This window comes from Palaemon carinicauda, chromosome 2, assembly GCF_036898095.1.
Source record: "Palaemon carinicauda isolate YSFRI2023 chromosome 2, ASM3689809v2, whole genome shotgun sequence".
NCBI classification, from domain to species: Eukaryota; Metazoa; Arthropoda; class Malacostraca; order Decapoda; family Palaemonidae; genus Palaemon; species Palaemon carinicauda.
Genome location: NC_090726.1, coordinates 105,306,834 through 105,318,329, shown reverse-complemented (window position 1 = coordinate 105,318,329; position 11,496 = coordinate 105,306,834). Strand labels below are relative to the sequence as shown.

The following is an 11,496-nucleotide window of genomic DNA, read 5'->3' as shown; positions in this document are numbered from 1 at the left end:
ATCGGAGAGCCACTTAACTTACATTAACACTATAGTAAACAAACAACAAAAATACTTTAACTTAAAAAGAAAAACAAGGCTGATTTAAATAAAATAAAGAAATAATTTTACGTTAACCTAATACCTTCCTCCCCCAAAACAAAAAAAATTATTCACATAGAATACATTTTTTTTTCAAAATTGAATACTGTAAAAATTCTGAAATGAAAAGGAATTAACAATGTTACGGAAATACAAAACCTGAAAAGAAGTTATAAATATAACAATACATATGCCAAAAAGAAAAAAAAAAAAACTCATAGCTTCACGAAGAAGACTTACCAAATCAGAAAATGGGACTCTTAAATTAAAGGCTAAACTATACCTCCAACGAGTACAAAATAATAGGAAAAAATTTATAGACCTTACTAAGGTTGAACATACAAAAACAACGCACTTAACCAAACCTACATATAAACTAAACTCTAAGATAAGGACTCACTCATACTCACACCCATACTGGCCATTAGATTTTACTATGGAAAAATAGTTTTATACAAACCCAATGAAGACACGAAAAGGGCGAGGGAGGGACAAAAGCCAAGATTACATACGAGAAAGGGCATCAGGAATGCGGTTCTCCGATCCCTTAATATGTTTTATAACCAGAGTGAATTCCTGCAACTGCAAAGCCCATCTCAAAATTCTCTAATTGGACCCTTTCATCCTTTCTATGAACAATAGAGGATTGTGATCAGTCCAAATCTCTATCGGGAAGGAGAAATTGGTCACATAGGGTTTAAAATGTAACAAAGTACGAACCAAGGCTAAGGCCTCCTTCTCGATAGTTGAATACCGCCTCTCTGCTGCCAATAGTTTACGGCTAAAGTAAGACACGGGAAGTACCTCTCCAGCCCCATTTCTCTGAAAGAGAACACCTCCAATGCCCACATCACTAGCATCCACCGCGATAATGAAAGGTTTCTGAAAATCAGGGGATATTAATATTGGGTTTGATATCAGCACCAGCTTGAGTTTAATAAAAGACTCCTCACATTGAGGAGACCACGCAAATTTCTGTCCTTTCTCCAATAACTTAGTAAGCGGCTGAGCAATGTCCGAGAAGTTTCGCACAAACCTTCTATAATAACCCGTCATTCCAAGGACTCTCCGAACTTCCCTGACATTACTCGGCCTCTTCAAATTTAAAATGGCATCGAGATTGGCTTGTTTAGGGGCTACCTGACCCAAACCAACCTCATGACCCAAATAGCACACTTTGGCTTTACCAAATTCACACTTACCCAAGTTCACAACAAGACCGGCATCCCTCAAAGCTTCAAACACTTTTCTCAATCTTACTATATGAGTTTGCCAATCATTGCTGTGAACAACTAAATCATCAATATAAATCTCAGTGCCTTTCAACCCACAAATGACTCTGTTCATAAGCCTCTGAAAGGTACATGCAGCATTTTTCATCCCAAAGGGCATCACTTTACATTCGTAAAGCCCAAAGGGAGTTACAAATGCGGAAATTTCCCGGGCTCGATCAGACAGGGGCACTTGCCAATATCCTTTCAGCAAATCCAACTTGGTTATGAATTTTGCAGACCCTATCTGATCGAGACAGTCGTCAATGCGAGGCAAAGGAAAAGAGTCATTTTTGGTACTGGCATTAACTTTACGGTAATCCACACACATTCTGTACTTTCCATCAGACTTTTTAACTAAAACTATCGGAGAGCTCCAAGGACTTATCGAAGGTTGGATGAGGTCATGTTTCAGCATATACTTTATTTCCTCCTCGACTATGTCCCTTTTCACTGGATTTAGTCGATAAGGACTCTGCTTTACGGGAGAAGCACTGCCTACATCCACATCATGCTGAAGCAACCTTGTCCTACCTGGCGAACTACGAAATATTTCTGGAAAAAAACAGATTAAATTAATAATGTCCCTTTTCTGGGTAACTTCCAGATGGTCCAGCTCTCTTTTCAAAACCTCTAGATTTTGAATGTTATTAAAGAGAGCATCAGAAGATACCTGGCCAACCAAGTCCTCAAAGTTATCCTCTGGAGACTCTACTTCTACAGACACAGGTTCACACACTATAGCTAAAGGATCCCTACCACATGAAATATAAGATTTTAATCTATTAATATGAAAGACCCAGCACTTTCGTTTGGTCCCGGGGGCTTCAATTTCATAATTCACTTCAGACAATTTTCTCAAAACCTTCCAGGGCCCCTTATACCTTGGCTCAAGGAAATTGTCTGAGTATGTACTCAACACCAATACCAATTCCCCAGGCTCAAACGATCGCACCTTGGTTTTCTTATCGAAATTTGATTTCATGATTACTTGGGAGGAAGCCAAATTTTCTCTTGCAAATTTCCACGCAATGGCTAACTTTTTCCGTAAATTCTCTACAAATTTCATCACATTAAGTTCCTCTTTCTGCCCAGATGATAACAATTCATGAAAAATTTCCAACGGACCACGTACTTTGTGCCCATAGATCAGCTCAAAGGGAGCTACACCTGTAGATGCATTTGGATGGTTCCTTATGGCAAAGAGAGCAAAGGGAAGTCCCTTCTCCCAATCCTCTCCTTGTTCATAGCAGTATTTTTTTAAAACTGATTTAAGTGTCTGGTGGAATCTTTCCACCACACCCTGACTCTCTGGATGGTAAGGTACGCTGGTAGTGCACTGAATGGCCAGTTCAGCACACTTACCCCTAAATACCTTACTCGTAAAATTCGTCCCACAGTCGGTCTGAATTTTACGAGGAAGTCCGTATCGGGAGAAAAATTCAACAAGCTTCTCAAATACTGCATTGGAAGTTATCTTTTTCATTGGGAATGCTTCAGGAAATCTAGAAGCTCGGTCCATGATGGTCAGGAGATGAGTAAACCCAGTCTTTGTTCTGGGCAAAGGCCCCACCACATCTATAACCAATTCCACAAAAGGTTCCCCAATTGCAGGAATGGGATTTAGAGGTGCTTTAGGGATCACTTGATTGGGCTTTCCCATCACCTGACAAACCTCGCAATTACTAACAAATTGTTTCACTGATGATTTCAATCCTGGCCACCAAAAACATTTTGCTAATCTTTTGAACGTCTTAAATACTCCAAAGTGACCAGAAAAAGAATCATCATGTGACAACTTCAAAACAGACTCCCTAAATTGTGAGGGAACCACAATTTGTTCCACTCGAGAAGTTTTGTTCAGATCATGTGTAGATGGACGACTAATTCGATATAACAAACCTTTCATTACACAAAACCTCGGTTTAGTTAAATCGGCTGTGTCACCCAACTCAAAATCAAACTCTTGTTTCTGAGCCTCAATAAACGTTAAACGGTCCCAATCAAGTTGCAAGATATTACTAGTACTACTAGGACTACCTACTGGCCCGGGCCTTTCTAACTCTACTTCTAAACTACTTAAATCTAAGTCATCATCATTTATCAAATCAGCTGCCTTAGTGGAGGCCCGAGTCACCACCGCCACAGGACAAGCATTCACAGTCACAATAGGGAATAATTCCAGACCCCTATGGTCTACCATGTCATTTCCTAAAATACCATCTATATTTGGAATAGGGAGTTTCTCCACCACAGCCAACTCTGTTACCTCATTATACCCAGGGAATGATAATTCAACTTCCACCAATGGAGCTGAAACCACAGTATTCGGGAAACCTCCCAGAATCACATAATTCCCTGAATATTCAACTAAACCATTTAAAGACTCCCTTAATACTAAAGAACGAGCTGACCCTGTGTCTCGCAAAAATTTTACCTTTAGAACTCCTGAATTCGTAACCAGTCTACCAGGCCATATATATTTATCATAGAGTCATGAAGGTCTATTACCAGTTGGTTTTACATTGCTGTCATCACTACTATTCACATTGCTACCTTCCGCTACCGGTGGATTCTCAACCTTGGGGGTGTTAGGAATAGTCTTATTTGTTATTACAGATATAGGATTGTCAATATTGTTATTATTTCTCTCCAGATACCTCCTCCTGGCATTACACTGAGCTTGATAATGTCCAGGCTTATTGCACCAAAAACAGGTCCCATTACCTTTGCTCACATTACCAGACACTACCCTGTTTTTGGAGAAGAATCTAGAGGGCTCTCCATTTGAAATATTTCCCCGAGTCTTTTCATTCTTATAATAGGTTGGAACACCTGAATGCTTTACCCTGTTGTTAGCTACATTATATTTATTATTACCATCATTTGGCTTGGCAGACTGGAAATCTAGACCCTGAGACCCAAAATTGCCGGACCCTGCTCGATGGGTTAAAATAAATTCATCGGCAATCTGAGCCGCTTTACTTAGATTAGCTGCTTTCACCTCTTCCAAGTATATCCTCAGTTCTTTATTACAATATTTCTTAAATTCTTCCAATAACATCAATTCCCTCAAGGAGGAGAAAGAGACTACCTGACGACTCTTCAGCCAATTATCAAATTGCTCCTCCTTGAGCCTAGCAAACTCAACATATGAAATGGAAGCATGCTTGCTAGAATTTCTAAATTTTAGACGATAGGCCTCAGGGACAAGATCATAAGCCTTGAGGACCAACGCCTTTACTTTACCATAATCACGGGCTACGCCCTCCTCCAAAGAATTATAAACCCTGATTGCCTTGCCCACCAGCCTACACTGAATTAAGACTGTCCACATCTCGGCGGGCCAAGACAACCTGGTAGCTACCCGTTCAAATGCCTTAAAAAATTCCGGCACATCTTTTTCGTCAAATACAGGGACTAACTTCAAAGCTGCCCCTATATTAAATTTATCGACATATGGACCACAAGGAGTACTTAATTTATTAGGAACACTTTGCAATTTAGCCAACTCCAAATTTACTTTAGCCATCTCTAGTTCATGTCTCCGCACCTTCTCGTTCTCCTCAAACTCAAGTTTCACTAACTCTATCCTCTTGCAAATTAATCTATATTCATAGTCCTCTTGGGACAACACAGGCTGCACTGGGACTACATTCTCTGGGACAGATTTTTCTACAACAAATGGGTTTGTAGACACGTTAGCTTTATCTGGCAATTTAGCATTTCCTTCAAAAATAGTTCCAGTACGAGGGGGGTCCTCAAACAACGAAAGGCCTGGATTCACACTCACATCATCAATCATACTATCCTCATGCTCTTAACCACTATCACCAACACTGTCAAAATCCCTAGCTGAATTCTCTCCTTCAGCCATACCCTGAGCTACCTTATTCTCTACAGCTAACAACAACTGGGCCTTTGTGTTCGCAGCCCTAAGTGGGACACCTAACCAGCGAGCACAACTCACCAAACACTCTTTACTTAATACAGGAAGATGCCTAAGACAATCTGCTGATCCTAAAAATTCTGCGGGATCAAAAACATATTCACCCATGATTTCAAAATTAAAGGGGGAGTAAGGCAACACACTAAACAATAACAAATATTGGTAAATTCACTGAGCACCGATCCGCCAACCAAACCACCGAGTACACCCGAGTGCAATCCTGTCACGGTCGCCAACTGTTACAACCTACCAGGTTGTAATGCAGGTTCTTTTAAGATATTTAAATTCTCATGGATTGCAGTCGGTAAAAATACGTCAGTGATAAGGAAAGACGGAAACAGAGACCAAAGAAAACTTGAACAATATTTATTATTAACAAGAACAATAACTTAAATCAACCTTGTGAGATTAAATACACTTATTTATACACATATTCAAGAAAACAAATAATGGTTCTCGGGAACTCACAAGAAAATAACCTAAAGCTACTACACTAATCCCTAAACATGAGAAAATTCCAAGAGAGAAAACACTTAATAATAACGAGGTGGATCCAAATACAGCTAGCCAAAATCAATAACCTAATAATAAAAAGGAAGGAGATGAAAACAACGAAAACCTTAATATTCCTACCTATCTTACAAAACTAAACAATACAGAATTAAACAGTTACACAACATAGCAATAGAACTCGTATATATAGAATTAGACAATTAATAATATATATAACTTCACCTCAAGTGAAGTACAGAAGGGGAGTTGAATACAGGGCCGTACTTAATCCATCAAGCCGCTATACTGAAGGGTAAAACTGTACGCCAGGCATTGAAGGGAAATCCACTTCCCTACACAAGAGGAACGATAATTTGTCTTACCTGGCGTCAGCCTCCCTACTTATCACCTCACGAGCCAGTTTGCTCTCACACTCGTACACAGCTGGACTGGATGAATACGGCCAGTAACATCAAGGTTCAGTGTCGGGAAACAGCGTCGACACAAATCCCGTGCGAATCCTCCGACGGGAACAAGTAGCAGAAAACTACCGTCGCAGATGACATGAGCATCTGCTAAACACTTCAATTGAAGTACGAAGGTAATAGCTAAAGCCGTCCTCCAAGTCACAAGGAATGCTGAGACGAGAAATATTGTTGGTGAGAGCTTGTCAAGACCCGAACTGCCTTCACCGGTCGACTATGTCCACTCATCACCTTCCCAGCGTTCATCAACAATCACAGCAAAAAAAATAACAATCGTTAAAACGATAGTCCACTAATACACAAAGAAGGAGGAGGAGGCGCAAAAACACTATTCAACAATCGGAGAGCCACTTAACTTACATTAACACTATAGTAAACAAACAACAAAAATACTTTAACTTAAAAAGAAAAACAAGGCTGATTTAAATAAAATAAAGAAATAATTTTACGTTAACCTAATACCTTCCTCCCCCAAAACAAAAAAAATTATTCACATAGAATACATTTTTTTTTCAAAATTGAATACTGTAAAAATTCTGAAATGAAAAGGAATTAACAATGTTACGGAAATACAAAACCTGAAAAGAAGTTATAAATATAACAATACATATGCCAAAAAGAAAAAAAAAAAAAAAACTCATAGCTTCACGAAGAAGACTTACCAAATCAGAAAATGGGACTCTTAAATTAAAGGCTAAACTATACCTCCAACGAGTACAAAATAATAGGAAAAAATTTATAGACCTTACTAAGGTTGAACATACAAAAACAACGCACTTAACCAAACCTACATATAAACTAAACTCTAAGATAAGGACTCACTCATACTCACACCCATACTGGCCATTAGATTTTACTATGGAAAAATAGTTTTATACAAACCCAATGAAGACACGAGAAGGGCGAGGGAGGGACAAAAGCCAAGATTACATACGAGAAAGGGCATCAGGAATGCGGTTCTCCGATCCCTTAATATGTTTTATAACCAGAGTGAATTCCTGCAACTGCAAAGCCCATCTCAAAATTCTCTAATTGGACCCTTTCATCCTTTCTATGAACAATAGAGGATTGTGATCAGTCCAAATCTCTATCGGGAAGGAGAAATTGGTCACATAGGGTTTAAAATGTAACAAAGTACGAACCAAGGCTAAGGCCTCCTTCTCGATAGTTGAATACCGCCTCTCTGCTGCCAATAGTTTACGGCTAAAGTAAGACACGGGAAGTACCTCTCCAGCCCCATTTCTCTGAAAGAGAACACCTCCAATGCCCACATCACTAGCATCCACCGCGATAATGAAAGGTTTCTGAAAATCAGGGGATATTAATATTGGGTTTGATATCAGCACCAGCTTGAGTTTAATAAAAGACTCCTCACATTGAGGAGACCACGCAAATTTCTGTCCTTTCTCCAATAACTTAGTAAGCGGCTGAGCAATGTCCGAGAAGTTTCGCACAAACCTTCTATAATAACCCGTCATTCCAAGGACTCTCCGAACTTCCCTGACATTACTCGGCCTCTTCAAATTTAAAATGGCATCGAGATTGGCTTGTTTAGGGGCTACCTGACCCAAACCAACCTCATGACCCAAATAGCACACTTTGGCTTTACCAAATTCACACTTACCCAAGTTCACAACAAGACCGGCATCCCTCAAAGCTTCAAACACTTTTCTCAATCTTACTATATGAGTTTGCCAATCATTGCTGTGAACAACTAAATCATCAATATAAATCTCAGTGCCTTTCAACCCACAAATGACTCTGTTCATAAGCCTCTGAAAGGTACATGCAGCATTTTTCATCCCAAAGGGCATCACTTTACATTCGTAAAGCCCAAAGGGAGTTACAAATGCGGAAATTTCCCGGGCTCGATCAGACAGGGGCACTTGCCAATATCCTTTCAGCAAATCCAACTTGGTTATGAATTTTGCAGACCCTATCTGATCGAGACAGTCGTCAATGCGAGGCAAAGGAAAAGAGTCATTTTTGGTACTGGCATTAACTTTACGGTAATCCACACACATTCTGTACTTTCCATCAGACTTTTTAACTAAAACTATCGGAGAGCTCCAAGGACTTATCGAAGGTTGGATGAGGTCATGTTTCAGCATATACTTTATTTCCTCCTCGACTATGTCCCTTTTCACTGGATTTAGTCGATAAGGACTCTGCTTTACGGGAGAAGCACTGCCTACATCCACATCATGCTGAAGCAACCTTGTCCTACCTGGCGAACTACGAAATATTTCTGGAAAAAAACAGATTAAATTAATAATGTCCCTTTTCTGGGTAACTTCCAGATGGTCCAGCTCTCTTTTCAAAACCTCTAGATTTTGAATGTTATTAAAGAGAGCATCAGAAGATACCTGGCCAACCAAGTCCTCAAAGTTATCCTCTGGAGACTCTACTTCTACAGACACAGGTTCACACACTATAGCTAAAGGATCCCTACCACATGAAATATAAGATTTTAATCTATTAATATGAAAGACCCGGCACTTTCGTTTGGTCCCGGGGGCTTCAATTTCATAATTCACTTCAGACAATTTTCTCAAAACCTTCCAGGGCCCCTTATACCTTGGCTCAAGGAAATTGTCTGAGTATGTACTCAACACCAATACCAATTCCCCAGGCTCAAACGATCGCACCTTGGTTTTCTTATCGAAATTTGATTTCATGATTACTTGGGAGGAAGCCAAATTTTCTCTTGCAAATTTCCACGCAATGGCTAACTTTTTCCGTAAATTCTCTACAAATTTCATCACATTAAGTTCCTCTTTCTGCCCAGATGATAACAATTCATGAAAAATTTCCAACGGACCACGTACTTTGTGCCCATAGATCAGCTCAAAGGGAGCTACACCTGTAGATGCATTTGGATGGTTCCTTATGGCAAAGAGAGCAAAGGGAAGTCCCTTCTCCCAATCCTCTCCTTGTTCATAGCAGTATTTTTTTAAAACTGATTTAAGTGTCTGGTGGAATCTTTCCACCACACCCTGACTCTCTGGATGGTAAGGTACGCTGGTAGTGCACTGAATGGCCAGTTCAGCACACTTACCCCTAAATACCTTACTCGTAAAATTCGTCCCACAGTCGGTCTGAATTTTACGAGGAAGTCCGTATCGGGAGAAAAATTCAACAAGCTTCTCAAATACTGCATTGGAAGTTATCTTTTTCATTGGGAATGCTTCAGGAAATCTAGAAGCTCGGTCCATGATGGTCAGGAGATGAGTAAACCCAGTCTTTGTTCTGGGCAAAGGCCCCACCACATCTATAACCAATTCCACAAAAGGTTCCCCAATTGCAGGAATGGGATTTAGAGGTGCTTTAGGGATCACTTGATTGGGCTTTCCCATCACCTGACAAACCTCGCAATTACTAACAAATTGTTTCACTGATGATTTCAATCCTGGCCACCAAAAACATTTTGCTAATCTTTTGAACGTCTTAAATACTCCAAAGTGACCAGAAAAAGAATCATCATGTGACAACTTCAAAACAGACTCCCTAAATTGTGAGGGAACCACAATTTGTTCCACTCGAGAAGTTTTGTTCAGATCATGTGTAGATGGACGACTAATTCGATATAACAAACCTTTCATTACACAAAACCTCGGTTTAGTTAAATCGGCTGTGTCACCCAACTCAAAATCAAACTCTTGTTTCTGAGCCTCAATAAACGTTAAACGGTCCCAATCAAGTTGCAAGATATTACTAGTACTACTAGGACTACCTACTGGCCCGGGCCTTTCTAACTCTACTTCTAAACTACTTAAATCTAAGTCATCATCATTTATCAAATCAGCTGCCTTAGTGGAGGCCCGAGTCACCACCGCCACAGGACAAGCATTCACAGTCACAATAGGGAATAATTCCAGACCCCTATGGTCTACCATGTCATTTCCTAAAATACCATCTATATTTGGAATAGGGAGTTTCTCCACCACAGCCAACTCTGTTACCTCATTATACCCAGGGAATGATAATTCAACTTCCACCAATGGAGCTGAAACCACAGTATTCGGGAAACCTCCCAGAATCACATAATTCCCTGAATATTCAACTAAACCATTTAAAGACTCCCTTAATACTAAAGAATGAGCTGACCCTGTGTCTCGCAAAAATTTTACCTTTAGAACTCCTGAATTCGTAACCAGTCTACCAGGCCATATATATTTATCATAGAGTCATGAAGGTCTATTACCAGTTGGTTTTACATTGCTGTCATCACTACTATTCACATTGCTACCTTCCGCTACCGGTGGATTCTCAACCTTGGGGGTGTTAGGAATAGTCTTATTTGTTATTACAGATATAGGATTGTCAATATTGTTATTATTTCTCTCCAGATACCTCCTCCTGGCATTACACTGAGCTTGATAATGTCCAGGCTTATTGCACCAAAAACAGGTCCCATTACCTTTGCTCACATTACCAGACACTACCCTGTTTTTGGAGAAGAATCTAGAGGGCTCTCCATTTGAAATATTTCCCTGAGTCTTTTCATTCTTATAATAGGTTGGAACACCTGAATGCTTTACCCTGTTGTTAGCTACATTATATTTATTATTACCATCATTTGGCTTGGCAGACTGGAAATCTAGACCCTGAGACCCAAAATTGCCGGACCCTGCTCGATGGGTTAAAATAAATTCATCGGCAATCTGAGCCGCTTTACTTAGATTAGCTGCTTTCACCTCTTCCAAGTATATCCTCAGTTCTTTATTACAATATTTCTTAAATTCTTCCAATAACATCAATTCCCTCAAGGAGGAGAAAGAGACTACCTGACGACTCTTCAGCCAATTATCAAATTGCTCCTCCTTGAGCCTAGCAAACTCAACATATGAAATGGAAGCATGCTTGCTAGAATTTCTAAATTTTAGACGATAGGCCTCAGGGACAAGATCATAAGCCTTGAGGACCAACGCCTTTACTTTACCATAATCACGGGCTACGCCCTCCTCCAAAGAATTATAAACCCTGATTGCCTTGCCCACCAGCCTACACTGAATTAAGACTGTCCACATCTCGGCGGGCCAAGACAACCTGGTAGCTACCCGTTCAAATGCCTTAAAAAATTCCGGCACATCTTTTTCGTCAAATACAGGGACTAACTTCAAAGCTGCCCCTATATTAAATTTATCGACATATGGACCACAAGGAGTACTTAATTTATTAGGAACACTTTGCAATTTAGCCAACTCCAAATTTACTT

At 39.9% G+C, this 11,496-nt stretch overlaps 1 protein-coding gene across 1 annotated transcript in view; it reads right to left on the bottom strand.

Annotated features, from left to right (window-relative positions):
* The window catches only part of LOC137626201 (uncharacterized), an 11,419-nt gene extending 1,081 nt beyond the window's left edge, over positions 1-10,338 (bottom strand). The window contains exon 1 of the mRNA XM_068357279.1: positions 6,037-10,338. Coding sequence (XP_068213380.1) covers positions 7,307-10,174 — 2,868 coding nt within the window. The 5' untranslated portion in view covers positions 10,175-10,338 and the 3' untranslated portion in view covers positions 6,037-7,306. The remainder of the gene's footprint in view (positions 1-6,036) is intronic.
* Positions 10,339-11,496: the final 1,158 nt, after the last annotated feature.